The sequence below is a fragment of the Talaromyces proteolyticus genome (genome assembly GCF_021365285.1).
Source record: "Talaromyces proteolyticus strain PMI_201 chromosome Unknown BGW36scaffold_1, whole genome shotgun sequence".
Taxonomy (NCBI): domain Eukaryota; kingdom Fungi; phylum Ascomycota; class Eurotiomycetes; order Eurotiales; family Trichocomaceae; genus Talaromyces; species Talaromyces proteolyticus.
In genome coordinates, this window is record NW_025764277.1 from 1,334,330 (window position 1) to 1,360,867 (window position 26,538).

General features: G+C 46.5%; 9 protein-coding genes across 9 annotated transcripts; 4 read left to right on the top strand and 5 right to left on the bottom strand.

The window, feature by feature from the left end:
- Positions 1 to 393: 393 nt before the first annotated feature.
- Positions 394 to 3,147, top strand: BGW36DRAFT_284620 (protein methyltransferase RmtC; the record flags this gene model as incomplete). Its single annotated transcript, XM_046210249.1, is given in 5 exon segments — positions 394 to 510; positions 564 to 1,188; positions 1,243 to 2,453; positions 2,468 to 2,776; positions 2,848 to 3,147. 5 exon segments carry the CDS (start codon positions 394 to 396, stop codon positions 3,145 to 3,147), a joined length of 2,562 nt encoding a protein of 853 aa, XP_046077755.1.
- Positions 3,148 to 3,448: 301 nt separating this feature from the next.
- On the bottom strand, positions 3,449 to 7,733 carry BGW36DRAFT_8063 (putative glycerophosphocholine phosphodiesterase Gde1). The gene is made up of 8 exons (XM_046222606.1): positions 7,412 to 7,733; positions 5,023 to 7,350; positions 4,909 to 4,967; positions 4,809 to 4,854; positions 4,607 to 4,707; positions 4,293 to 4,560; positions 3,840 to 4,240; positions 3,449 to 3,771 (listed from the first exon to the last, which is right to left on the bottom strand). Exons 1-8 carry the CDS (start codon positions 7,545 to 7,547, stop codon positions 3,610 to 3,612), a joined length of 3,501 nt encoding a protein of 1,166 aa, XP_046077756.1. The 5' UTR covers positions 7,548 to 7,733; the 3' UTR covers positions 3,449 to 3,609.
- Positions 7,734 to 10,455: 2,722 nt separating this feature from the next.
- BGW36DRAFT_8175 (uncharacterized protein) lies at positions 10,456 to 10,931 on the bottom strand. Its single transcript, XM_046222610.1, has one exon. It carries the CDS (start codon positions 10,775 to 10,777, stop codon positions 10,502 to 10,504), a length of 276 nt encoding a protein of 91 aa, XP_046077757.1. The 5' UTR covers positions 10,778 to 10,931; the 3' UTR covers positions 10,456 to 10,501.
- Positions 10,932 to 12,070: 1,139 nt separating this feature from the next.
- Positions 12,071 to 14,663, bottom strand: BGW36DRAFT_286289 (putative actin cytoskeleton organization protein; the record flags this gene model as incomplete). The annotated part of the gene is made up of 2 exons (XM_046210399.1): positions 12,071 to 14,503; positions 14,583 to 14,663. 2 exons carry the CDS (start codon positions 14,661 to 14,663, stop codon positions 12,071 to 12,073), a joined length of 2,514 nt encoding a protein of 837 aa, XP_046077758.1.
- A 465-nt stretch (positions 14,664 to 15,128) lies between these two features.
- On the bottom strand, positions 15,129 to 16,244 carry BGW36DRAFT_366945 (uncharacterized protein). Its single transcript, XM_046214797.1, has 2 exons — positions 15,376 to 16,244; positions 15,129 to 15,303 (listed from the first exon to the last, which is right to left on the bottom strand). The coding sequence occupies exon 1, from the start codon at positions 15,714 to 15,716 to the stop codon at positions 15,516 to 15,518; it is 201 nt and encodes a 66-aa protein (XP_046077759.1). The 5' UTR covers positions 15,717 to 16,244; the 3' UTR covers positions 15,129 to 15,303; positions 15,376 to 15,515.
- Positions 16,245 to 18,037: 1,793 nt separating this feature from the next.
- On the top strand, positions 18,038 to 20,418 carry BGW36DRAFT_366947 (major facilitator superfamily domain-containing protein). Its single transcript, XM_046214798.1, has 5 exons — positions 18,038 to 18,607; positions 18,655 to 18,908; positions 18,979 to 19,940; positions 20,046 to 20,337; positions 20,396 to 20,418. Exons 1-4 carry the CDS (start codon positions 18,236 to 18,238, stop codon positions 20,174 to 20,176), a joined length of 1,719 nt encoding a protein of 572 aa, XP_046077760.1. The 5' UTR covers positions 18,038 to 18,235; the 3' UTR covers positions 20,177 to 20,337; positions 20,396 to 20,418.
- A 1,258-nt stretch (positions 20,419 to 21,676) lies between these two features.
- On the top strand, positions 21,677 to 22,703 carry BGW36DRAFT_392836 (uncharacterized protein; the record flags this gene model as incomplete). Its single annotated transcript, XM_046217742.1, has 7 exons — positions 21,677 to 21,719; positions 21,781 to 21,842; positions 21,900 to 22,031; positions 22,107 to 22,165; positions 22,266 to 22,381; positions 22,466 to 22,631; positions 22,658 to 22,703. The coding sequence occupies 7 exons, from the start codon at positions 21,677 to 21,679 to the stop codon at positions 22,701 to 22,703; spliced, it is 624 nt and encodes a 207-aa protein (XP_046077761.1).
- A 448-nt stretch (positions 22,704 to 23,151) lies between these two features.
- BGW36DRAFT_353561 (putative transcription factor TFIIH subunit Tfb4) lies at positions 23,152 to 24,334 on the top strand (the record flags this gene model as incomplete). The annotated part of the gene is made up of 2 exons (XM_046213447.1): positions 23,152 to 23,197; positions 23,250 to 24,334. 2 exons carry the CDS (start codon positions 23,152 to 23,154, stop codon positions 24,332 to 24,334), a joined length of 1,131 nt encoding a protein of 376 aa, XP_046077762.1.
- Positions 24,335 to 24,839: 505 nt separating this feature from the next.
- Positions 24,840 to 26,487, bottom strand: BGW36DRAFT_286509 (asparaginase family protein; the record flags this gene model as incomplete). The annotated part of the gene is made up of 5 exons (XM_046210423.1): positions 24,840 to 24,950; positions 25,005 to 25,114; positions 25,171 to 26,043; positions 26,099 to 26,298; positions 26,378 to 26,487. 5 exons carry the CDS (start codon positions 26,485 to 26,487, stop codon positions 24,840 to 24,842), a joined length of 1,404 nt encoding a protein of 467 aa, XP_046077763.1.
- Between the last annotated feature and the right edge of the window lie 51 nt (positions 26,488 to 26,538).

Below are 26,538 nucleotides of genomic sequence, written 5' to 3' on the forward strand. Positions count from 1 at the left end.
CTGTTAATTTTCCGCTTTTGATCGCCAACGACTGTCCAAGGAGTGAGTACTGCATGCCCCTCTGTTACACGATGGAGATAAGGGCTTGACCCTTGTATCCCTTGATAACTTGGGGCCGTATGAGTATTTATAGCGAGGGCCTGCTTTGCATCGTATTGCGCCGACTAATCATGTTAGTAGTCCCATAATATCAATACGTCCAATTAAGCCAGAATCATCAGCTAGCTGTGTGCTTCCTACAATGTCTGTCATTGTGTGACTCCATCCCACATCCCAAATTAGATGTTCCATACCAGCATCGCCCTTTAAACAAGCCTCAGCAGTGCATTTCTATCTAAGGTCGTTGAACTTGTCATTTTGCCTTGATCGAGACAGCATAACGAGTCCAGCAAGATGGAGACCGTTCCAGAGACCGACGATATGGTTCAGACCTTCTGTATCGGCCAACATGAAACCAACCGCTTGGTTCCTGTAACACCACAAGCTGTTCAAAGCGCACACAGAAGCAATGTAGGTTTTCGTTACAATCCATTGTATTTGACGGCGAGTCTGACATATCTTAGTATGATATGTTGACCACTCCCATAACGACTTCGCACTTCCATTCCCAAGTGCTTGCTCTACTCTCCTCACATCTGTCTTCATCGGAAATACCATATCGGGACGCAGTTGGCACACTCAACAACTCTCGCAATACCAAAGTTCTCACGGTGCCTCCTTTGTCGGCCGTGGATACGACTCTTACCCCAAACGACTTAATTAGCCAAGTAGTTGGCATCACCAGTTCCTGGATTGATCTGTGCTCACCAGATCCTTTGATCGCAGATGTTTCTCGCCAGATATTGATGCTAGAGGTTGCCTATGCAGCATTTTGTGGTATTAACTATTTGATTATTCCCGGTCCTAGGCTCCATCATGGGGGGCTTCATTCCGAAGGTCTCATGTACTATTCTAGGGCTGTACAAGAAGCCTTGAGTGTTGCCCCCTATATTCAGATCCACATCTGGTTGAGGATGGTGGACAATCCAGAGGCAGAGGTAACAGCCATGGGCGAGCTTGCTCCGTTCGCTAGGGAAGATTTTTCAGTGTCTGACAACGATGTGCCTGGGAAGATTGACCTTTTTGGGACTTGGGATGCATGGGAAATCATCAGAACCACCTGCAAGCATCATTCGAGATTGTTTATCGGTATTGCCCCTTAATTATTACTTAGTTTACGCATTACTAATATTTTTCTTCTAGCTCTAACTCTTCCAAAACATCTTCCGCCCATTCAAGTGCAGACTAGGTGGTTTTCGGAGCCAGTCCACCTACTAACTATCGAAGGGGCAATTTTCATTAAGAATCAAAAAGGGTACCCAGTATTAGCTAGAGCACATCAAGCTCTCATCTCTAGATTCATGCGTTTGCGTACGCCACCTTGGATTTTGCTTTGCGATGTTGGACCTGTACCTGGCTTGGATGGCGATGACGAATTTCACCCAGTGAATTCTCCTGCTGATAGCTCGAACTTCCCTACTATAACGCAGGCAGTTAACCAAGGAAAGAAGCATTTCGATCAAACCCCTCACCTATCTTACATGCGAAACCTTCAACAACGGCAACCTCCTCGAACTCCTATCGAGCGTTTCGGCACAGGATACCAAGATTATTTACAGGCACCCCTGCAACCATTGACGGTCAATCTAGAGAGCGTTACTTACGAGGTTTTTGAAAAGGATCCAATCAAATATGCATGGTACGAGCGAGCTGTTGCAAAGGCTTTGAATGATTGGATGGAGCAGAAAAAGCCAACCTCGAGCCCGGACGGCAAAGTTGTCGTCGCTGTTGTCGGAGCTGGACGTGGCCCTCTCGTAACACGCGCCTTGCGTGCCAGTGCGGAGACAGGAGTCAAAATTGAGATGTGGGCAGTTGAGAAAAATCCTAATGCCTTTGTTCTCCTCCAACGCCATAATGATAGCATCTGGAACGGGGCCGTTAACCTCGTCAAATCAGACATGCGCAGCTGGAAAGGCCCATGTAGGGAAATTAATCACTCACAATCAAAGGTCCCAGTGGGAGAGACCCTGGGCCTCGATGATGCTCTACTCTCAACGTCTCTTGAGCCAAATCAGGCCACTGGTGAATTCAAACACACGCCTGTCGATATTCTCATATCCGAACTGCTTGGGTCTTTTGGGGACAATGAACTGTCTCCAGAATGCTTGGACGGTGTGACGCACTTGTTAAACCCCGTACATGGCATTTCAATCCCTTCGTCTTACTCCGCACACTTGACCCCTATCGCTGCTCCAAAGCTGTATGCCGACATATCTACGCAGAGTATATCTAACTCTGCTGCCCCTGAGACCCCATACGTGGTCATGCTCCATGCGATCGACTATCTCTCAACCACTTCATCTTCAACAGCAAACCCTGCAACCCATATGAGTAGTAGCATAGGCAGCAATAGCGTAACCGCTCCAAGAACCTTGACTGCTACCCCTCCACCTGTTTTCGAGCCCCCATACCTATCGTCCATACCGCATGGTCCTTTTCGCACCACAACCCCAACATCCCCATTCAATCGACAACATCATCGACAATATTCAACGAGCACAACACCCGTCAAAGCCGCCTCACGTTCCCGTGCCAGAACCGCGGCATGTGCCATGGCCTAGCCGGATATTTCGAAACAGTGCTTTACGACGATATTGAACTGTCTACCAATCCGGTAACAATGGAGAATAAGAGCGATGGCATGATTAGCTGGTTCCCGATATACTTTCCATTGAAAGTAAGTACTCCCATCATGCCACATAAACACTTTGATACCTATATGTTACTTAAAAAAATTGTCTACCCCAGACTCCGCTGTACATCCCCGACAACGGCGAAATCGTCGTCACCATGTTCCGGCAAACCGACAACCGGAAGGTATGGTATGAATGGATGGTTGAAGTATTCCGACTCGACCGCACAGCCAATTTCTCGGGCGGCGGCATCTCGAGTCCTCAGCGCAGTACTACACCGGTCATGAGCGGTGCAAGAGTAGCCTCTCCCGGGGCCGGGAAAACAGAGCGGAAGGAGAATAATAATGGGTACCGACGGGTTAGGGTTGCGATAAGTGAGATGCATTCGAGCATCAAGGAGGGGTGTTTGATGTGATAATTCGTTTGGTTTGAGTCGGGTTAAATAGGGTTTCTAGCCCCTAATAAAAGATTGTTGGGTATAATGCCAAATTGAGTTGTCGAGGTGTATATATGTTCATATTTATTCTCGAGAAGTTTATGATCTTCCTTGAGCTTTAAATTTAACGTACCCTGAATAGTTTTACATAGGCTAGATCTCTTCTCTACTTCATTGTGGCATTGTGGAATCTATCTGGAAGGCTCACAGATTTACGCCCATCAATATTGTGTGATATTCACCACCTCGACCAATTTTACAACTGCAATTCTACCTGGTTGACATTCTACATTGTTAGGTTAACCGTACGAGATGATTAACCGTATATTACTAAAAATAAATTCAAACTTTTATTCAAGCCATAGCCCTAAACTAGCCTGATGGTTCTTGAGACTGACACTTGACACCGACACTTGACACCAGAAGCCACATATCAATTAATTAGCTCAATGTACTAACATCAATCGTGGACTGCAGCCCTTCCGTAACTTTCTCCGCAATAGCCAGCGGTGAAGGCTTGGGGGTGGGGCTTTCAGTGAGACCCTTTCGAATCGCTAGAACTGAGTCGACGATGACAGCGTCGATGCCTTTGGCGACTTGGAGCTAGATAAAATAATACTTTTAGTATGACCAAGCCATGGTTAGGCGTCGTGATTTTTTGGAGTTCTTACCTTGGCGTTTTCAGGGTCGTTGTTCAATGTTCCGTAGGATACACAGACAAGTCCGGATTCTTTTACGACACGTACCAAACGTGGACAAAGAACGAATGGCTCAGCAGTCGAGACTACACCGAGGAGGTTCCATCGAGACGCAAAGCGGATCGCTTCTTGGAGACTGGTTGAACGAATGTCGCCGACAGGGCTGCTACCGGCATCGGTCAAAAAGAGGACCGGAATTGAAGGCTGTTTGAAGGACAAAAGCAGGCAGATGTCCGGGTTGAAGCTGGAGAAGATCATGTTCCGGCCTTCACCTAGCTCGTACACTTGCTTGAGGATTGTGTCGACGAAGGAGTTGAGCTCCACGGCATAGGTATCCATTTCCTCTTCTTCACTTTCGTACAGTGAAGGATATTCTGATAACATGGTCAGGTTTTCGTGCTGTCTCTCACCGGGAGCAGAGCTTACTCATTTCAATATTAAATCCAACATTGTTTGGAAGTTTCTTGAAGAGATCCTCCAAAGTAGCGAATGGAGCTTGGATGTGATTTCCACGTGTATTTCCCTTGAAACCCTTCGTCTTGAAATCACGCGTGTGCTTCATCTTTTCACTGAGGTCAGAAGCGTCGTACTCGAAACCTCCAACAGACATCGCACGCGGGCGACCTGTTCCATTCTCAAATCCGCGAAACGGGAGATCGGACTGTTTTGCACTGGAATTGCTGAGATGCAGGAACTTCAAACTATTAGTCAGAACGCGGTTGGTGTGGTAGAAGACTTACTTGTTCCAAGGTAAGAGTGTGAACAGGAGCGTCAATCCCGGTTTCACTGACAAGGAAGTCATGGTATATAACAGGAACGTGGTCTTTGGTAAGTTGCACATCTACGTCTCTTAGTTTAGTTATTGTGATATGGAAAATCGTTCTTACCAAACTAGACAGTATATTAGCAACTTCAAATCTAAAATTGTCAGGTTGTCCAAACTTACCTCAACATATGACGCGCCCAAATTCGCTGCAGCAATGAATGACTAAACAAGATTAATCAGCAAGATATAGAAATAGTGTGAAAATCGAATACATACTTGAATAGTATTTTCGCCAAGCTGGAGAGATTTGCGACTTGCAAGGTTTTTCCCAAGACCTTAAAACAGGGGTTAGGAGATCAAACGACGCTCAAGGGGTATTCCGAAAATCACCTCGATGTCCTATCACCATGGGTGCGGTGACAGTTTTCCAATACGTTTGGTTGTTAACCGTCATTTTTGGGTGACGAAAAGGAGTAATGATCAAAAAGTTAAACGTCAGTGTGCCAATGACTTCAAGGGTGTTGGCCGCAATGATTGGTATAGCCAAGTCGCCTTGCAAACTCATACGGTTGGAACCCACATTTGTCCTAATGCTAGAAAGAAGTGCAACTCCACGTCCCACGATTTGGTTTGTGGAGCCTGCATAGGTCGGGACAAGATCAAACAGAAGCTTCACACTTGCAGGATCTTTGGAGTAGAACGTGATGGGTTCGGTGGCGATACTGTCTTGAATTGGCAGATCAATAATTTCCGGCTCTCCGTGAGCGCCGCTGGCAGATACGACAATAGAAAGTGCAGTATCAAGTTGTGTGGAGTGAGCACTTGCAATTGGTATCTGGTCTAAACTCACAGCAGGCACGGTTTTTCTCGTGTCCATGGTACCTAAACTGACAAGGACCATACTCTCGTCGGTGAGGTACCTGTGTCCAAAAGATTTAAGAGGTTCAGTAGCCCGTAACCCAGGACTCCCTGGGTTGCCATTCGCGTTGTTGGACTTGCGCTCTACCAGAGATGATGACGGAGGCGAAGAAGAATTAGACAAGGTAGATGGCACCGGCACAGTCACTTCAGGCTCGGTGAGCTCCGGCTGTGGGGTGACTTCTGCTAGCCGTTTGGCAATTTTAAGATGTCCTCGCAGCGCAGCATGTTCTTTCGCCGTCCAACCTGATGAGTCGGGCTTTTCCAAATCAGCATCTGCGTTGATCAATAATTCAGTAACGGCTAAAGAACCGTCCACGCAAGCAATGAACAAGGGGGTCCACGAATATGTAGATTCAGCCAACTCAGTGTCAGCCTTTTGGTGTGCGGACCCATCAAGTAAGATACGTGCGCACTGATCATGGTTAAACCGAGCGGCAACATGTAAAGCGGTCTCGCCTTGTTCATCTTGATAATTGATGTCGACTCCCGCCTCAACCAATAGTTCAACGATATCAATGAAGTTTTCCTTCACTGCCATCGCTAGGACGGCGCTAGACTTGGACACATGTTTCCTAATGGCAGCCTTTTCCTCAGTAAGTCCACCTTTCCAATTTTCGGATTGTAAAAGAGCTTTAGTCGTCAAAGGATGTCCCCCGACCACACTCAAATGCAAAGGCGCCCACCCTTCATAGTCTTGCCATTTCGGGCAGTCTATACCTTCGGAAACATCAAACAAGTCCCATTGTTGCAAGTGGTCGATGATGATTTCACACACAATTCTGAACCCGTATTGGGCTCCGTAGTGAAGAGGAGTCCTGCCGGAAATGTCTTTTGCCAAAAGGTCACCACGTTGGTGGGGCCGTAGGTGGTCTAGAAGATATTGTAGAAGGCTCACAGCCTCATTGTCCTTTGTCAATAGCTGGGTTTGATGTGCCTCCTTCACCACATTTCTTGGGGGTTGTAAGCTGGGAGCAGCCGCAGGTGTAATGTAGTTTGACTCGACTGGAAACTCCAAAACCCCATTAGCAAGTTGCTCAGAGTCCGAGGTAGACTGATTTCTGCCGATTGAAATAACAAGCCGATGAATACAATTTCTCTTATTAATATCGTCTTCATCTACAAGGGAGTCTATCTTCCCTAGTAGAACTTGTATCGAGTTTTTAGATCGGCAAGTAATGGCACGTTGTAGCAAATTTTTCAGCACCAACGTGTAGACAAGCTCGCCTTGTTCGTCAGCGGCAATTTTCAGCGTCTCAAGCAGCTCCAGCAGTACATCAGTATCGTCTTTTCGGAGCGCCTCGTCGACTGCTGTGAGTAAACTTGGAGGCAGATTCAGAATAGGCCGGGACGAGACTCGCTTCAACGACAAGGCTGACTTGACAGAACTGGCGTCGTCAGGAATTGTGCGGTCACCAAGGATAGATAGCCATTCATTGATGGTGCCGAGTGCTTGTGTGAGCTGCGCATTCGTTGCAAACGGAGACGGGTCCACTTTCATAGCGAGGTATCTCTTTTGTGCCTCAGCACCTGGAACCTTTTTGTCTAATTTCTTGGTGATCTTGATGAAACCACGGCGGTTAACCTCACCATACCACTGCAGCTTGCGGAGCTGGCCACGCAGCTCCAGCAAGGCGGCCATGAGATCTCCAGCATCTTCTGCATCAAGTCGCTGACCAGTGGCCATGGAATGGCCAAAACGGTCTTCCAATAGCTTCAGTCGTCGTGTGAAGTCTGACAGCTTCTTATTGTAGAAATGGTCTACATCTTCCAGATTTCGATCAAGCGAATAGAAAAAGCCTTTGGGTGGGTACTGTTAGCATTACAATCCACAAGGCTGACTAGTGCATGCAATACTCACCCACAAGATCAGCGTCTTTTCTAGCCTTTCGGTCTTCTGCGGCAGATTTGATGAGCTTTTTCAGGGCTTTGTAATTGATGTAGGAAGAGCTCCATTCCGGAACGACATTTCGCGGAAGATTGCGACCGAACTTCATGTTGATCAAGTCAAGTTTTCAGGGTTCGGCTGCAATGACGAGGGTACAGAAAATACAGGGCGCGGTTCTCGTTCAATGAACAGTGTACACGAGATCAAATATGACAACGTAAACGGATGCGAACTGTGACAGAAAGGAAAGGGAAGTGATCGGTACAAGGAGAATCCATGTCTAGATTGTTCGCATTGTGAGGGAACCGAGGGTTGGGATGATGGCCGATCGGTCAATGCTCCTTTATCGACAGCAGACCTGGAGATGTGTTGGAGGGGTATGTTCTTTGTATGGAGATGTTCTTGCTTGGCTTTAGTAGGATGGAATGGCAAGGGTTGGCCAGCAACTGATCGCGACCAGGTCAGTGTACCAAATGATGAGTCACGCAGAGTCAATAGCAGCTATGGACAGGAATGATTGGAAGAATAAGGATGAGAGCAGGACGAAGATAGAAAGAACGAACGAACGAACTTGACTTGCAGAGTGCTTGCTCCTTCCTCCGGCGATCAGCAGAATTGTGGAAGCCGAGGCGCCAATTAGCAGCCGCGAGTGCAAGGTTTGCAGGCCCAGTCAAGGCAAGCCAATAGCAGCCGCGTACTCAAAGGGCGGTGGAGAGCAGTTAATAATAATTAATAATATTAATATTCATACTACTACAGAATACTAAGGAGGGGCGGCGGGGAACAGTCACGGCGTGCATGCTGGCTGCGCTGTGATTTGAGATGATATCAATTGATGCATGTGTATCTATTCAACTATGCTAAATATATGATTCTGCGTGTGCGCCTATCAGCTTTGCCCGTGCAGCCACACGGCGTGCCGCCGAGATAAGCCAGCGTGACTGATAGGGAACAATGCATATGATTATGTAGGTATGTAATCAGTTATTGAGGGATGTTTCTAGATTTGCGTAGGCAAAAAACCACATAAGGACAATTGTAACATTGAAGCACTCTAAGAATGACGTTATAGTAAAGCAGGATAACTATATAAATCTCGGTCACATGACCAATTAAATTTACTTATACTAGTATATGTGTATAGTCACGTGATTCACTAACTACATTTGTGAAGCCTCAGCATACCAGCTCGTGACGAGCAGTCAGGTGACGAGCTTTCCAGAATAAGACTAGTATATATCACTGTGTCATGTGACCTTTCTGAGGACAATGGATAATCTAATACATACACCTCATCTGTCATACTCTAGTTCATGAAAATGACTATGCTGAAGAACGATTTGCCAACGTCGTGACTCACTGGATTGGAAATGCAGTTATGAATTCTGCGATATACGCCAACAAGCATGGGACTCTGCCCAAATGTTCTCATTCGATAAGGGCTGGCACCTGAGCGGGCCCATTCCATGTTGATGCCTATCGAGGTGGCCAATATCCTGACTTCTCGAAGTAATGTTTGGGTACCGTAGTCTTTGGCCTCGGTTAATTGTTCCACATTTGGCGCTCACTAGACTATGAAATTTCAGGAACTAAGACGAAGTCTCGTCTCAGAGGACAGGTCTTGTTATTCAGAAAAACAGATCCAGGAGAATCCGAAGCGACTTCAATCAACATTATAAGGGGTCCCACTCAGAAGATAGCAGCTGGTTAATGGAAAATTTTATAGAGCTTGCCACATAAAGCTAATAAAGATCTTAGATATAAGGATGAGGTATTTTAATTAGAATATAAAATCTAACTAACATTAAAAACACCGTCACGTCCTGCCTGTTACCCTTTCTTAATTATATATAGGGAGATATAGCATACATGTGTCTTATTCCCGCCAATGATGTTGTGAATAAGGTATACTCCTTAACCTATTGTTTTACTAGTATATTCGTAATGTATCCTTGGTTGTCCAATCATATTTTCGTGTGCTTTTAAAAAGTGAGCTTTTTCTATACCAATCGTTCCACAAGACTTTCCTGATGTTTACTATGTCCAGCATGTGTATTGTCGTAGCAAGGAAATCTCCAATCTCTATTGATGTTACGCGTATTCGACTGGTGGAACTAATCGCTCAGGCCACTCTACATATACAACATTGAAAGCTGTTATAAACATACCAAGCTAGCCAGGATTCTAGGTGTTCTTCTGCATTTTCTCTATATCAATTGATATCGCCATTGGGGGTTTCCTTATCGGACCGTTAATTTCCCCAATCAACCCGTAAGACTATATCCAAACAAAATGGCATCACCCAGCCTTCTCGTCATAGTTTCAACCCCATTCTAGCATTTGAGGTCTCTGCTTACCGAATATGTCAAACGCTAAATATTTATTCAGGTGCCAATCGAGGCATTGGGCTTAATCTAGTCAAGGAATTTGCCAAGCGCGGATGGATGGTCTCTGGCACTATGAGACCTGAGACTAGATCTGACGCCTCATTTCAAGATGCAAGCCTTTCCCTCTCCTTCTTCCCCCATGGCTTCTTCATCAGGAAACAGGATTGAGGGCTGTCTGCTAATAATATGTACGGGTAGCTAGAGGCAACTAGCGCTAAGATCATTGACCTTGACTATCTTAGTGAGTTTAGCATTGCAGCTGCGGCGAAGGCATACGGCGAGGATAAACCTCTGGAAATCCTGATTAACTGTGCCGGTATGGGCTGCCCTGCACAATGCACAAGCCCAACCAAAAGAGGGCTTCGAGGTTCTTCCAGCTTCTTGGGAAGAGACAACGGTCGAGCACGTGGTCAACATGTTTCGTGTAATGACCGGGGTGATTCGCAGCTAAAAGTCACCTTTCCCTCGCTCAGAGTCTATCATCTAATCTTGTTTGGACAGGGCCCTCTTCTGGCTACGAAATACTTCCTCCCCAGCCTCAAGAAAAGTGAGGAGGGCAAAGTCATTAACATTAACTCTTGGTGATCTCTTGCCGGTACGTATTAGGCACCCATAGCAGTTATGATCGCTAACTCCGAAATTGCGCCACAAATAATGATTTCGGAGAGTATATTAGCTACCGCACTGCAAAAGCGGCGTTGAATATGGAAACAGTCACCATTGCGCACCAGGTGAAAGCGACGTACTCCAACATCACCATGCTCGCGCTCGATCCAGGAGCCATCCCGACCAAGCTCAGTAGGTGGGCAATACTGACATGGAACAGTCCGTTAAAGGGGATGGTTAAGGTCATACATAAAGCTACTGTTGACATCTCCAGGAGTTTCTGAGATGGAATGGGAACAAGCTCCCCTACTGAAGATGTATTTTGTAGTTCTTGACTGAATGGCATAAGACAGGGAGAGAGTCCACGAAATGCGAGAATATTGGCTGTAGAACTTTTTATCTCTTTGTTCGTATTGACCGCCGCCCTTGATGCTTTGCCATTAAAATAATTATTGCTGGGCTACTAAACATAGCCACAATACGTGGAGCTGTTGGTGATCATGAGGCCTCGCACTCTTCGCGGATAATTCGCTCCACGAAAGCCTTTGCAAGCTTCTTAGTGTTCTCGGAGAATTTGCGCACATCGCCTATGTGAAGTCGGCATAGTCTGGAATGATGCTGGCATTAGCACCGGCATAGAACGTTCCACAGCCTATCACAACGGGTTCCTTCCGGTCCATCTCACGACCAACTCTGCAGCTGTGTGATGCAGTGGCTGCCAGCACATTCGGAGCCCCAGGTCGGGCGTTGTGCCATGCACCTCGTGACCATTGACACGGACATCCAGCAATCTAGATAACATAGGAGGCATCCGGTTTCTTGCCGTTCTTAGTCGGCACACAGTGTTGCCAAGCAGACACTGGGTAGGGGTATCTTATTGGGCTGGAATTGAACAATCAGAGATTCAGGGTGCCCAACCACGCCTTTCGCGCCTCGGGCAGGAGTGTCGCCATCTCCAGCAAACAGGTCATATGCATATTTTTGGAGTATGCATCACTCCTTTCTTGATGCCATCAGCATCGACCTGTACGACTCCCAAATAATTTGCGCTTCCGATTGGACGCCAAGGTGAGCTGCATGGTTCTGGCTGGGAAGAGAAATGCGGGGTGTTAGCAGTCTAGAACTGAAGCGAATAAAAAGAATCCAAGAACCAGATTGTTAGATATTCAAATCAGTTGTGGCCTTCACGGAGCCGGCTAAAATGCTAATCGTGCCGCATCAAGTGTACGATTATTAGCATAACGTGTCATGGAAGGGAACTAGAAGCAGGAAGAGGTGACATGATGACAATAATGTCGATGGGCGCAGCGCGTCGCAAACAAGGACAATATATACAATTTTATCTTATGCCCTGTATATGGGCAGTCGCATGTGGTGCACGCGGGAGCCGTGTCATTTTCATCATGGTTCAAATCTAACTGTCGCCTGTAAGTTGCAACTAGTAATCCCGTACTTTGTTACAGTAAATCGTTCCATAATACTCATCATATGAAACAGCCAGGTCGAAATCATGTCCGTAACGCCATACATCTGGTCTCAGATGGCTATCCAAGCAAATCACGCCAAATAAGAGGGAAGGAAAAAAGGGTCGACACTGACGACTCGTCTGAAAGAAGAAAAAAAATAAATAAAGACAAAGCTATTTTGCGCTCTGCTCCACCAAAGGTTTCAACGCTTCCACGCCGGCTTGCAGAATTGAAGGGTTGGCACACCGCTTGAGGCAGCTCTTCAGCGTGTCGATTCCGTTATTCTGCCTTACTGCGTCCCGGGCTCGACTACCAATGTCGCCCGAAGCTGTGCATGTCAGATTGCGAATGCAAACAACCCCGCGGTGCACCAGGTCGTCGTTGTTTTCTTGACACAGCCCGAGGAGAAGATTGACACCGCGTGGTCGGTCCAGGACAGCTGCAATGGCTGCGTCGTACTCGGTAAGCATAGCTAGTGCTCCTCCTGCCGCTCGCCTGGTGGCGACGTCGTCGACATCTGTGAGAGCAAGTAGCACATGCAGACGCTGAGCAGCGCGTTTCGACCCATCCGCGAATTTCACAACCCCTGATTCACAAGTCATCAGATTGCAGATAAGTTCACACGCGGCCCGTTGGATGAATGTATTGGTAGATAGTAAAAGATCTTCTAAAATGTCCCACGCATGTCGCACTATCGACTCCGCTGCCGTACTGTCTGGGGAAGATGCGAGGTTCGTGAGGGCCAAGAGGCTTTCGAATACGGGAAGAAGGTCGCGCGGCTGGCCCACAGCATATGTAGCTTCCGGTGGTGACAGAAGGGCTACCAGTGGTTTGATGGCTGATGTGATCTGCGGAAACCCGGAAAAGGGGAAGACGTGAGACGGATTGACAGAGATGAGTATGCGAGCCAGCGCATGTGATGCATTCTGCGTAGTTTCATTGAAACTCGGAATAGGACTGCCGCTCTTTGGACCCAGGATCGAAAGAAGAAGCTTGACGCATCCCTGCTGAGCAAGCTTCCCACGAGATTTCGGATTTTTGGATAAGGACAAAATAATCTTGCTAGAGAGATCATGGATAGACTTCAAATTCGATTTGCCGCAGTCATTGAGAAGAGTCATGATGCTAGCGTCAATCAGCGTATTACAACGTGCCGTAACATGTTCGTCGTCGTCGAGTGGGTTTGGTGTGGCAGAGGCTTTGGATGCTACAGAATAGGCTTTGAGCTCCGACATTTTCTTTTGCTCTTCTGATAGATTGGGCAAATATCTCGTCAGGTTAGCAATTATCATTAATCCTCCGTAGACTAAGGATGAATCGTCTAAGTGTGAAATTAAAACGTCAAAGAGACCTTTGAGAAAGACCGTGTCGTATGTCAGCTGCTCCTTGATGTCTGGTTTCACGGACGAAAATGCTAAGCCCTCAATCACGTTGCTGACATTAGTGACTTTCGCACTCGAAATCTGGCCCTTGAAGCGATCAACCAGCTGTTGAACGCTATTGTCGTCTTCACATGTCTTGTTGCCTGAATCCGAATTACCATTCTTTTCGGATGCTCTCACTTTCGCCAGCACTACTGCAGCTAGCTCCGAACTGGCATCAGATCCATTGGATAAGACATGAGAAAGCCATTCGCCGCAGTTCTTGCCTATTGCCTCGCGACATGTTTGATCCAGACATGCAGCGTTGAACAATTCCAGAAGGGCAACTTCGACTTTGGGAGATTTCGCTTCACGATGAAGTAGGGGTACGAGGGACTGGAGGAAGCCTTCGGTCAGAAAAAGTGAGGATGTAACTGCGGGGGCCACGGGGAAAACGGCAGCAGCGGCAGAAAAAGCGGCGATCAAGTCGTCGTTACGAGCTTTGGCAACCTTGGCTGTGATTAAACGTGAGAAGCGTTTCTGACCAACATCTTTGGATACCTCGAGATACTTTGCAGTTGCCAAAGTCGCTTGACTTCGAACATCGAGCGGAAGTCTGTAATCAAGCGATGATAAAATAACATCAAACTCCTCATCATCAATAAGATGCTGTAATTTCTGTGCGTTGACAGCTAGAAGCCTGGTTATCCCCTTCAAAGACCGGCCATCAAGGTCATGGCCTGACTCCATCAGCTTTGCGATAAAGAGCTGGAAGAGCTCACTTTCACAGTGCGATCGAACCTCTTCCGACGGCCATAAAGTGGGATCAAGGACGACCGTGTCTAGACAGACCACCGAACCATCGCCTCGATGATAAATCTCGTCGAAAAAGGTGGTCACTGAAATCTGAAGGCGTGAGGAAAATAGTTGTCGTACGCCAAGGTTTTGTCGAACCAGGCCCGAGATGATGTCGTCTTGGGTGGAGGACAGGGATTCCGCATTTTGAGCCAAGATGAGGTTGAGGCACTGTAGAGAAACAGTTTCCGACGGCTTGAAACCATCGGAGCGGAGGTACCGTGCAGCTTCCTTTCCGGCTTCCTCATTTTTGTCGGCGACGTATCGACGGCATGAGTCCAACAGAGGGTGCCCGCTCTCCTCTTCGCTGCGGACTTTGAGAAAGGCAGCCTTGACCTCAGGGTTCTGGGGCGCAAGGGAGAGTGCTTCGCGTAAGTTTCGTGCGGCGGCCTATATGCAGAGATGATTTAATTAGTATTAGGAGTAGTATTAGTATTTGCGCGATGGGATATGTCTGGTCCGCACGCACCTCTTTGTGGCCAGCATCGACCAGCTCGACAGCTTCACGTGAAAGTTTGATGGCACGGTCTTCGATCTTTGTTTCCACCATTTCAGCCACGACAGCCGTGTAGCGGAGTGGAAAGGATGTATCAGGGTCGATACGTCTAGACGAGGGAGAGAAGGGGGAGAGAAGAAGAAAGAAGAACAGGTGGAGTGGGAGGAAGAATTTAAGGGCGCCGTCGGAAGGCGCGGGCGGAGCACAGCAGGTGGGTAGGCAATCGTTACGCTTGGTCGGCCAGATAATAATGATAGTAATAATGATAATAATAATGCGACGAAAAACAATGCGATGAAAATAGAATGGGGTATTATTATCACGGTGGACGTCAGCACAGCAATTAATTATTCGCGTTCAAATAAATTATAGTTATCGCAACCCCTCCAAGATTCGGTGTTAGTATTGATTGATAACGCCGCGGCGGCTATTATTAATGCGCTAGTCCGTTCTCAGCCAGCTCTTTCTTTTTCTCTCCTCATGTTGAGTCGTGTTATTCTGCTGTTGCATCGTGATAGGATTCTGAGCTACTTTCTGCGATATCATCCTGTTATCCTGTCACCCTATGTGATGGTTGTGTTGATGATGATGATACATCTGCATCGGGCTTAGCTGCAGGTGCCGAGGCTCGCTCAACCACAGCGAATCACACCGTCACGTTGCTGCCAATACTACATGCTGCTCTATACTAATTGTATGCTGCCCTCACTCTACCATATGCTCCTCAATCAGGCTTGTAAGCATCCACGGCTTGACAATTATCTAGGCAAGCGGCACGTGTCCTTTCTTCAAATGCAGTTCTACCTTGGACCTGTCCAAAACGGCCACATCTACGATACACAAGTCCGTGTCCTCCTGTCGCGCCGCCAAACTGAATCCATGTCCCTGGAAGATACCGGCTGAACTTCAACCCATAAGGAATGTAGAAACGATTTCGCCTCTCTTGAGAGTTGGAGACAATTTTCCACGGTGTCCCTTCCTCATTGTGCTCGAGAAATACTCTGCTGACCGAAGCCTGAGACAGTAGCAACCGGCAAAAAAGTCCATTTTGCTTCTGGCTGCATTGTACCGCCGATATATTCTCGCCCCCTTAAGTAACAGGGCCATTTTTCAATCTCAAGGAGGTCGATCATGGTGTAACTTCTTTTCATTGAAGTATTGTCGCTAATCTTGGCATGTCCACCGTAGCTGGTAAGCCTGTATAGTAATTTACATGACCATCTAAGTGCAATTCAAGCCGGGTACTCTAGTTCGCCTACTACTTGATTTAACAGTTGGTTCGGCAACGAAAGAAGATTGTTAGACATTGTAATTACGTGAAGCCTTCACTGAAAAATGCAGCTATGAAGGTTCCGTTGCAGAAAAACAATAATAGGGGTTGTGCTTTTTGAAAAGGAAGTTCATTCTATAGGGAAGCATCCACCGATCATCGATGAAGGTAGGTTCGATCACATGTTCATTGGTTATTGCTAGCCGCGTACCAGACTTTGGGATAGAGACTGCTTCATTATGGGCCTTAAGCAGGTTTATTTTCTTTATGATACTCTTCCAGGTAGCCGGCCTTACTTACCGACACCTACGAACTAGCCACTCGTGCCTCGCAACACACGCCGAACTTCATCGACAATATAATAACTTTATCCATTTTCCAGAAGTTTTCGAAGAAAATTCGACGGGCCAAGCGGCGTCAATGCTGGGATTGGAAGCCGTTATGGTCAGTTGGCATTGGTTTGGTAAGAATACATGCAATCAAGCACAGACATCTCTTTCTACAAGCTCCCCACTGGTATTTCAATATTATTCATTTAGATTGTTATAATAGGAAGCAACAACGACCCCACCCATCAAACGAGATTGACGGAAGCCCAGTGATTCTTCACAACACTATTAAATCCCAATTGCTATTTAATGCCGAACTGTGAGTTACGGTTAGATGTGTTACGAGTGTACTTGAATTAACACCAGTCTGTGGTGGCGGCCTGCAGCTTAAAGAAGATCACTCTCTCTATCCAGCGGGATCTGATATTTGAAAGGGAATTTCTACAACTATTAAACTAGAATCAGTTTGGTAGCAAACGCCTAGCAGATCCACAAAGCTGTATACAAACAAAGACACTCTGAAACCTACAATTGGATTTCAAGTCGAACATACCTAATGTTTGTGTCATGTCTAACGAAGTAATGAACGTCATTTAATGTGCCTTTTTATTGATCTGTCTATATAGAGGTATACCTGAACCGTTTTCCTTGGAAGTTCAGTTTTAAGCCTTTATTACCAGTCATGTTCCTGGGAAGATACAAGGAATCAATGCTTTCAAGATGATAACTATTCAGTACAGAGACAAGTCAAATAAAGGCAGGCTCAAGTCAGAACAAAGCACCGAGCCACCGATCTCTCAGTGGGGAGCGAATTCTGAATTTTCGGATGACAATCCCTTGAGATATTTCTCAACAATGTGGCAAAATCAGGTTTCTATCTACGTCAAGAAGGCATCGAAAGGCCTTCTGAACATGCAACTACACTGTTAAAACGGCTACCATCGAACACCAACATAGATGAAGAGAAGTCCTTATATAATAGTTAGATGACGGCGCCATTTATGCGCACAATAAAAACATTCAAAATCTTTATACCATGATTCTAAGATTAGTTATTTCCTGATCCTTCTCAATATATAATTGATATATAATTTGTGCTACCAAATGGCTTCATAATTTGCAAGCCAGTGGATAAAATAGATAGACACTGGAATTTGCATGTGATGATGGGTGGGCTCTCGGCAAGCCGATGTTGGGCTGAGGTCCCGATTTCCGAGTTCCGATCCTTATTCTACTCGATACGTACGTAGCAAATGCTATCAACATTGTCTATTCACTTTGTACCTGGCGATTAAAATGAATAATATGTCTAATTGCCGGTTCGTAGTATTGATGAGAATCATCTCCACAAATATTAATATTACTCACGAATGGCTCAATGTTATGATCTAGGAGCATAAGTCAAGATCGGCGCTATTAATAGAAACCCACTACCCGTTGCATATCTCGTGGCATACAAGATGGGCCCGAAATCATACGTTTATCACATGCAATTTTATTGTCGTTTATTTTATCATCATTACGTTTAAACACATGTTGGGATATTCAATGTTGTAAGGGGTCGATTCAATTGATATCTAAAGTGTGTAGTAGCTTCTCCACCAACGGCGTGTCCGGATCTAGCGTATTCTCGGCATGCCGTGAGATTGCGTATCTCGCCAATGACACCCAAGGAGTAGAGAGATTCGCAGGACCTCGGCTGATAGCACGAGCGTCATCGTCTCCTACCAGGTCCTTTTACGCTTTATCTGAAGACTATTGGCTCCAGATGTCGGAAGTCGGACTATAATTGTAGTACACTGACTGAGACCGTAAGACATTAATATCCCAATATAAAGTTTTGATAGGCATACTAGCAATTTATCCCAATATCTATCAAGTATCTTTCCTCAGCATTTACCATGCTCTAGTGGTAGTCATTCATTGATCGATTTATTCCACCATCAATAATCAGAATTGCCTACCTGATCGTTCAAATATCTTACCCTTATTCGCCTTTCCAGCGTCGGTGTATTCCACTTTTCGATATGACCATCGAAAAAGATGACCCTGGAAACTCCACTTCGGAATCGCCTCGAAGTAACAGAATTCCATTCTGGCGGCTGATTGCAGATCAGGGTGCTGTGACACAAGAAGTAATTGACTACCCTTATGCCGGAAGTGGTACAGAGAAAGATCCTTTTTCTGTGACATGGATTCCTAAAGACCCCCGAGATCCTATGATGTTTGAACCCGTTATGAAGTGGTTCATTACATTGATAGCTGCGATTTCAACTTTGGCAGTCGCTCTAGTTTCCTCGGCATACACTGGCGGCGTCCAAGAGATTGAAATGCAATTTGGCATTGACAGCGAGGTTGCTACTTTGGGTGTCTCTCTCTTCGTTCTAGGGTTTGCAATTGGTCTGATGCCCCCTTTTCTCTATTTGAGCAAAGCTAACTCAAACAAGGACCGTTACTTTGGGCTCCCCTCAGTGAAATGTTCGGCCGTCAGATCGTTTTCTTTATTACATATCTAGCTTTTACTGTGTTTAATTGCGGAGTCGCCGGTTCTCAAAATACCCGTACCCTCATCATTCTTCGATTTCTCGCCGGTGCTTTTGGCTCCTCCCCCTTGACAAATGCCGGTGGCATTATTGCCGACATGTTTTCTGCTAAACAGCGAGGGCTAGCAATGAGTTTATTTGCTGTGGCACCTTTTCTAGGTAAGCATTTGCCTGATAGGAATGTTGTGATATAATCGATGAATCTTATTCTAACTTTTATTCCCTTCAGGTCCCGTTCTTGGCCCTATTATCGGTGGATTCCTAGGGATGAATGCAGGATGGAGATGGGTTATGTGGTTTCTGAGCGCTTTCTCTGGAACTTTGTTGGTTCTTGGAACCCTATTCATACCTGAAACATACGCACCAGCACTTCTCCGCCGTCGTGCAGAAAGACTATCCAAGATAACCAACAAAGTCTACCAAAGCCATCTCGATATTGAACATGGCACTGTTTCGTTCAGTGAAACATTGAAGACTGCCTTATCTCGACCCTGGATTCTGCTGTTTCGAGAACCTATCGTTTTTCTGCTGTCGCTTTATATGGCCATCATTTATGGCACTTTATATATGCTCTTCGCCGCTTATCCAATTGTCTTTCAGGTTCATCGAGGCTGGAATCAAGGCATTGGTGGGTTGCCCTTTTTAGGAATTATGATAGGCATGTTAATTGCTCTTGTCTACGCCTCCTGGGATAACAAAAGATATATACGCGTTCAAGAAAAAGAAGGCGGGTTTGCTCCACCTGAGGCACGTCTGCCTCCCTGCTTGATAGCTTCTTTCACCATACCGATTGGTTTATTTTGGTTTGCATGGACAAACTACCCATCGATCCACTGGATGGCGTCTGTGGCCGCCGGCGCACCCTTTGGATTTGGTATGGTATTGGTATTTCTGAGCAATTTAAGCTATCTTGTTGACACTTATACCATCTTTGCTGCATCTGTCCTGGCTGCTGCATCTCTTTTGCGGTCACTCTTTGGAGCTGCTTTCCCCTTATTCACGACTTATATGTATCAAAATCTAGGAATTCACTGGGCTTCTTCAATCCCAGCTTTCCTAGCAGCGGCTTGTATCCCATTCCCATTTATCTTTTACAAATATGGGCCTACCATTCGACTTCGGTGCAAATATGCAGCGGAATCAAATGCTTTCATGCAGAACATGATGCAACAGGCCGCCGTTCAACAGGCTGTGAACAAAGGTCAGGGTGAAATAATACGTGACGGGAATCCCGATCAAGCCGGAGCTTCATTCCCGGCACCTTACGAAGGCGATGACAGCGAGATGGACGCACATACTGAACTTCCCACTATTCAACCAACAATGACACAATTATCGACTGGAACTTTAGCCTTAAGAACGGCCTCTTACGAGGCAAACCCTTACGATATTGACCGCATCAACACACGTGATTCGTTCAAGTGATGTGAAGATTTTTCTTTTGTTTAAAATCAGGACTTACCCAAATTGGAACCCCCTTCGAATTTAGATCGAGTCATTCTTAGCGGCGTTTTGGTAACACGTGGAATTCGCTTCATGTCCGTAGAATTTGGCCAAAATTTTGAAAGTACGTTCTGGTATTTCGACTAATTAATATATTAATGGAAATTTGTTACTGTACAAAAGTTTCATTTCTGTACTCACTTTTGGATATGAGCCGAAGTTGATAGGAGTAGCTCTCTCATAAGCCACAGAAACGATTCCACAGCATCTCAGCAAGAGCTTTCCGCTGAAAATGAGGAGGCCAAACAATACCTTTCAGTATGTTGCGGACGCCGTACCATAGCGTGATTCCCATCGGATCTACCCATTTCCGGATGTCCTTGTGAAACTCGGCCATTAAATTCCGAAGTCTCGTGTTGTAAGTCACCAACACAAGCTCGGCATGGGGCAAGCTCAATGCCCCAATAAATGCTTTCCAGAGCCATAAGTCCTGGGCAGCTTTACCTTTCCACATAGATTCTGCAAAGGTAGTTTGTGAAGCCTGTCTCAAGAACCGCAGGATGTGGTAAAATAGCCGAGTTTTGGCTGGAAATTCCTCATTCCAAACTTCGAGCACGCTACTAAGATACAACCTTGTAACGACACAGATATCTGACCAGGAAGTTTCTAACAAGCTTTATTATGGCAGGATTGTCCGGAAATTGAGATTATACGGCCGTTGATGACGGATAACAGCAGCTTTGATGGCCCTTCGCCATCCCATAGCTGGTAAGGTGAGGCACCACCCTCGCTGCAGGGAAGTTGGAATCATATCAAACATTTCCGTAATACTTTAAAGACAATAAAGAATGGGCTGCGCATCGATAGTTCTAGGCTTTTTCCCTGTGGGCACAGCACCGAGAAACGAGGGAAGGACTTTTTCCCATGTATAAAATTGGCACTACGTAGCCAATGTCAGCTCCAAGGTCTCGCCAAGGTCTCGGGTACCAAAACCAGGACTGTCTATTTGGCAAAATGGGGTCATTAAGTCCTTACCAAACGGGGGTTTTCTTGTCACATCGAAGGTGACGCTGCCTGCAAGTTATGCATCCTGTGCGGCTTCTTGTATGAAACCGCCTTGTCCCCTCTATATCTCTGCTGCATGGCTGGTGCTACCTTCCATGGCCGTGATTCATGCCAGCCGCCAACTCACTGGGCCAGCTTATAATTGTCATTGAAAGAACAGAGATGTACAAGAATCGACAGTGTCTTCTTTCGGACGAAGAGACGATGTATACGTTGCACAAACTCCAACTTTTACCTATGTCTACTGTTGGAAAACCTCTTCATTGTTAGATATGATCGCATTATGGAGGCAGCTTGTTTCTATAAGAAGACCATCGCTTGCCTTTCACGGCTTTGTCTATCGTTGACCGATCTCCCAGGAGACCTCTCTACACAAAAGAAGTGACTCATTTCAAAGGACTTTAGTTAACCCGCAACATGATCTCCAGTACAAGACTCGATGGAGTTGCCCTTGTGGTTGGTGTACAGAAAAACGTCTCAAACGGGAAAATAGGTTTAGACTATTAAGAGAGAGACTATAGGTGGACGGGGTATTGGACAGCAGGCAGCTTTCTCCCTACCCGAAGCCGAGGCAGAGGTCATAGTATTCGCAGATTTGATTGAAGAGGCCGCCGCATCGACAGCAGAAGAGAGCTAGTAGTATGCCCAGAACAGAAATTACAGGATAGCATCTCTCAAGGTCGATGTGACCAAGCCGGATCAAGTACAAAGCATGGTCGACTTTGTGGTTAGGGAATTTGGCCGAATTGACTACTGTGTTAATAGCGCTGGAGTAATTGACAGTATTATCCCCTATTTGTGCAACATCAACCATGGCTGCTGACTTCGTGGTAATTCATTCTCATAGGTTGATAATGATGTTTACCGTGCCGTTGCAGACACCGATATTGACAATTTTGACACAATGTTATGAATGTCAACACCAACGGCATGACGTTGTGCGTTCGCGTCGAAGCAGCCGCAATGCGCAACTAGTAGCCTAGATAAAGCCGTAGTGGCAGCCGAGATATCGGCGTGGGGCGATTGTCAACTGTACGTATGCCAACTCCTTTCCTGGTCTCCCTGGAAATATGTGTTACACAGTCTCGAAACACGCTGTGATGGGCTTGACGAAAATGGCAGGTAAGGACATAGTCCTGTTCTGAAACCTCTAAGAAATAAGCCACAGAGTTGGTGCTGAGTAAAGCCTTGATCATGCCGCTGAAGGTATTCGCTGCAATGGAGTGTGCCCGACTTGGGTTCGTTCTCCTTTGCTCGATGAAGAACTGAAGAAGAATCCTGAAGTTCAGGGTGCCATATCGGCGATCGTACCTGCTAAACGAGCGGCTGAGTGCGAGGAAGTTTCTGATGCGATGCTTTCCTATGCATCCCGGTACCAAGCTACATTAATGGTACAAGCCTGGTTAATGACTCGGCTGTAACAACCACTTTCCGGCTGCATTAGAAGCGAGATCAAGCATATGCCGATGAATTCCCCTGATCATTGATGTAGCATAAAGACCAAATTCTTTATTTTGAATAAAAACTGGAATGTTAGTCTGATTCATTTAGACTTAGTATGTTAATGGAATCATTCAGGCTCTGGGTTAGCGCGAGCATCGATGATATCGTCGATCTTCAATCTAATGTCGCGATCTTCGCTAGAAAGAAAGGTCCATACCATTTCGTATCCAGTCTTAACCCGAGGTCACGTGACTGCCAACGTTCCCTGAAATTTAGAGCTCGCCGTAGAAAATATTAACGTTGAATGTTCCCGCCGAAGAAGCTATCAACCGACCAGCCAAGCTCGCAGCATAGACAGTGTCGGTGCTGGTTCTCCAGAACCTTCATCCCTGTCTGAACGGCGTGCTCATGATGCTTTCAACCTGCATCAAACTTTCTCTTCTGCCACGATGAACGCTGTGGACGCCTCTGAGCATTACGACAGTAGTGCGAGTGGTAAGTCGGCCATATCTTTTACGCTTCCTTCACCATTTCTAATTCCTCCTAGAACTGGCCCCCTCTCTCCTCACCGTCATCCTCGATACAAACCCGCGTGCATGGGCGGTCCTCGAAGATAAGCTGCCCTTCTCCAAGGCGCTAGCCAATATTCTGGTTTTCATCAACGCCCACCTCGCATGCAACTACACAAATGAAATCGCCGTCATTGCCTCGCACACCCAGCGAGCTGCTTGGTTATATCCTTCGTTCAACCAGTACAAACCATCCCATCGGCGAGATGCTGATGGCGATGTTCAAATGAACGGGCAGGCGACAACACAACTTGACTCCAACCAGGCGAATATGTACCGACCTTTCCGCGTCATCGAAGAGCAGGTTACTGAGAATGTGAAGGAGCTTCTGGCCTCGACGAATGCGTCAGATATCCAATCTACCACATCTACTATGATGGCCGGCGCGTTGACTCTGGCGCTCAGTCACATCAACCGCCGGAGCATGACATGGGCGGAGACACATGGTGCCGTTAACCTTGACGCGCCGCACGCACCTACAGGGCCGTCAGCTGCGGCCGTCTCGACAAGCGGAAATGCGAATGTAGGATTGCAAAGTCGGATTCTGATTGTTTCAGTCAGTAGTTCCACGGATTCAGCGCATCAATATATCCCCATCATGAACGGCATATTTGCATGCCAGCGATTACACGTTCCTGTCGATGTGTGTAAATTGAGCGGTGATGCTGTTTTCTTACAGCAAGCAGCGGATGCCACTCGGGGAGTCTACATGTCTCCGACCGAACCTCGCGGGCTACTGCAGTATCTAATGATGGCATTTCTCCCTGATCAACGCTCTCGGAAGCATCTCATCTTACCCTCACGAGTGGATGTTGACTTCCGTGCTGCATGTTTCTGCCATCGCCGTGTCGTCAATATCGGCTTTGTTTGCTCAATTTGCCTTAGTATTTTCTGTGAGCCGCCGGAGAATGGTGATTGCCTGACCTGCGGTACGCACCTTGAAATAGGCGATTATGGCTCGAAGCCTGCTGTAATTGCAAGGAAAAAGAAGAAGAAGAAAGCCCGCTTGAATGGGTCCTCTGCGACTGGTACTCCCACACCCGGTGCAACTCCCGGGCTATAGCCTAGAATAATAAAATGCTATAACTATACTAAAGCCAATATGCTTTATAAATTTGACGCAATTTCCCCATAATCGTACACATCTGTGGGTTGCAGAGATAATTCATGGTTTTGCTTCTCTAGGCAGCCGAGGACGTCGTAAAGACTAAGATTATTTGGCAGTGCCTCACAATCAACTCTCGAGTCATTGATCGATTGACACGCGATCTTTTATACAAATGTGTTTGGACAGAAGAGGAGTTAAGTACCATGTTGAACGATAGTCGCTGGAATTCTCTAAAACGAGACTACGCTGAAGGATGTGCTCTGAGAATGAAGTGCAGGGCGTTTCTATACACATACAATGAAACAGCGAAGGTCGACGCAGGCCTTGTCCCAAGACACGAAGCCAATATCGAGTCAACTTCATTTAGTCACCACCCAGTTCATTTCCATAGCTTCTGCTTTTTGACCTGCCCGAAGCGTTCTTAGATAGTTATCATAGGTTATACGAAGAGAGCTAATGCTTACCGACGATATCTCGAGAACCGTCCTCCCTGCGCTGTGGTACCTTGCCGAGGGCGCCGGGACATCACACAGCGAGGCATTTTATCTTCCGAAGTCATAGATGCCAACGCCTGAAATTGTAGCTGATCAGTAATTGAACACCAATATATGCGACTGTGACTTACGAATGAATCTGTATTGTGGCAGAAGAACAAATATAGACCCTCCTTCATCTTCTTTACAGCCATGACCCCAATCGCAGCCTCACAATGGCTGTGTTTCACGCCCGGGTGTTCTAAATGACATCGTAGATGATTAGTCAGGTGAAGCACCTCAAGCATATTCACTCACCCATGAAATCTTTGTCAACCATGGATTTGATGGCTTCCTCCTCCGTTACGTTTTCAGTCATCCCATTTTCGTCCTCGCGATCGCTGTAGTAGATCCGAGTTGCACAGGTGCTTGCTGCCAATGTGGTGCCGATATGTTCACCTGTGCCAGATGTGACTGCGGCTACACTGGTCTGCTCAGGGTCAAGAGGATCCACAGGAATCACCGCTGTGCCAATTCCAATCAAGGCTGCTGGTCCAATTCGTCCGCGGTGTTTCATTCCAATTCCACCAGATGACGACCCGGCTGCAACGTTGCCGTAGCAATCAATAGCAATGGCACCAATTGTGTCAGTAATACCGTCCTCATCTCCCTCATTTCTAGGAGGTTCGATAAAATCGGTGTATTGGTCATTGTCAGAGAGTGATCTGCCGAGAGGGCTTTTCCTTTCGAGACTAGAAAGACGGCCATGATCTAGATACTTGGTTTCGCCATCACCGGTATTTAGTCTTGTTTCGCGTTGAACGAGGTCGATATTGGTGAGAGGGGTAGTATTGGCTTTATGAGGGTTGTCGTCGTTGAGGCTAGAAGGAGGAGTCATGAGAACAGCAGGATCTACCGTTGCAGAGATGTGAGGGAAAACGGAGTTTTCTTGGGTTACGCCTTCTAGCTCTTGTTTGCGGCTTTCTTCAAGTTCATGTTGCCATCGTAACCACCGTGTTTTAGCTGTTGGAGATACAAGATAGTCTCCCGGCACAATTGACAGGCCATGGTCATAAGCAAAATCTGTAGCGCCCTGGCCAACTAGAAAATTCGGGGGTACTCGTTGCAGAGGAAGCGGTTTATTTTGACAGTTGAGGAGAAGACGAGCAACAGAAATCGGGTTCTTGACAACTAGAGATATGAAATTAGTGCATTGCATGGCAGGGTTTTGGTGTAGTGAACCTACAAGAACAGGCACCGACAGCTCCACTGCGACCATGATGATCCACTATCGTGGCATCGCACTCAACAGTGCCTTCAGCGGTGAGGTTACTGCCATATCCGGCGTTGGTGATCTCTCGATCTTCCATCAATCTGAGAGCCGCCTCGACTGCGTCGAGGGCAGAGCCACCGTTTTTTAGCAAAGTCATGGCGACTTTTGCTGCACTTTGGACGGAGTCAGCCAGTGCAGAAATAATGGACCAGATATAGATAGGTGGCTAAATAAACAGCGAAGCACACTCACTCGTTGCAGGCATCCAGGTGCAGCCGTTCGTTTTGATAACTGTGGAACCCTGCGCCTGCATGCACGTATATGGCGCAGATATCACCTCCATTCCTTCCACGAGGCGACATATTGACAGTATGCTTTGAAAAGCAGCTCCACCTTATGCAATAAAGCCTACC

Bases quoted from the DNA above. Each gene is read 5' to 3' on its own strand.
- BGW36DRAFT_8063 (XM_046222606.1), bottom strand. From the start codon at position 7,547: ATGAAGTTCGGTCGCAATCTTCCGCGAAATGTCGTTCCGGAATGGAGC. The intron at 4,561-4,606 runs GTAAGTCTTCTA...AATAGTTTGAAG, and splicing joins ACACTCTTACCTTGGAACAA to TTCCTGCATCTCAGCAATTC. The intron at 3,772-3,839 runs GTAAGAACTCCA...TATTTTATCTAG, and splicing joins ACGACCCTGAAAACGCCAAG to CTCCAAGTCGCCAAAGGCAT.
- BGW36DRAFT_8175 (XM_046222610.1), bottom strand. From the start codon at position 10,777: ATGCCATTCAGTCAAGAACTACAAAATACATCTTCAGTAGGGGAGCTT.
- BGW36DRAFT_366945 (XM_046214797.1), bottom strand. From the start codon at position 15,716: ATGGCCCTGTTACTTAAGGGGGCGAGAATATATCGGCGGTACAATGCA.
- BGW36DRAFT_366947 (XM_046214798.1), top strand. From the start codon at position 18,236: ATGACCATCGAAAAAGATGACCCTGGAAACTCCACTTCGGAATCGCCT. The intron at 18,909-18,978 runs AGGTAAGCATTT...TTTATTCCCTTC, and splicing joins TTTGCTGTGGCACCTTTTCT to AGGTCCCGTTCTTGGCCCTA. The intron at 19,941-20,045 runs CTGTGAACAAAG...AGATGGACGCAC, and splicing joins ACAGGCCGCCGTTCAACAGG to ATACTGAACTTCCCACTATT.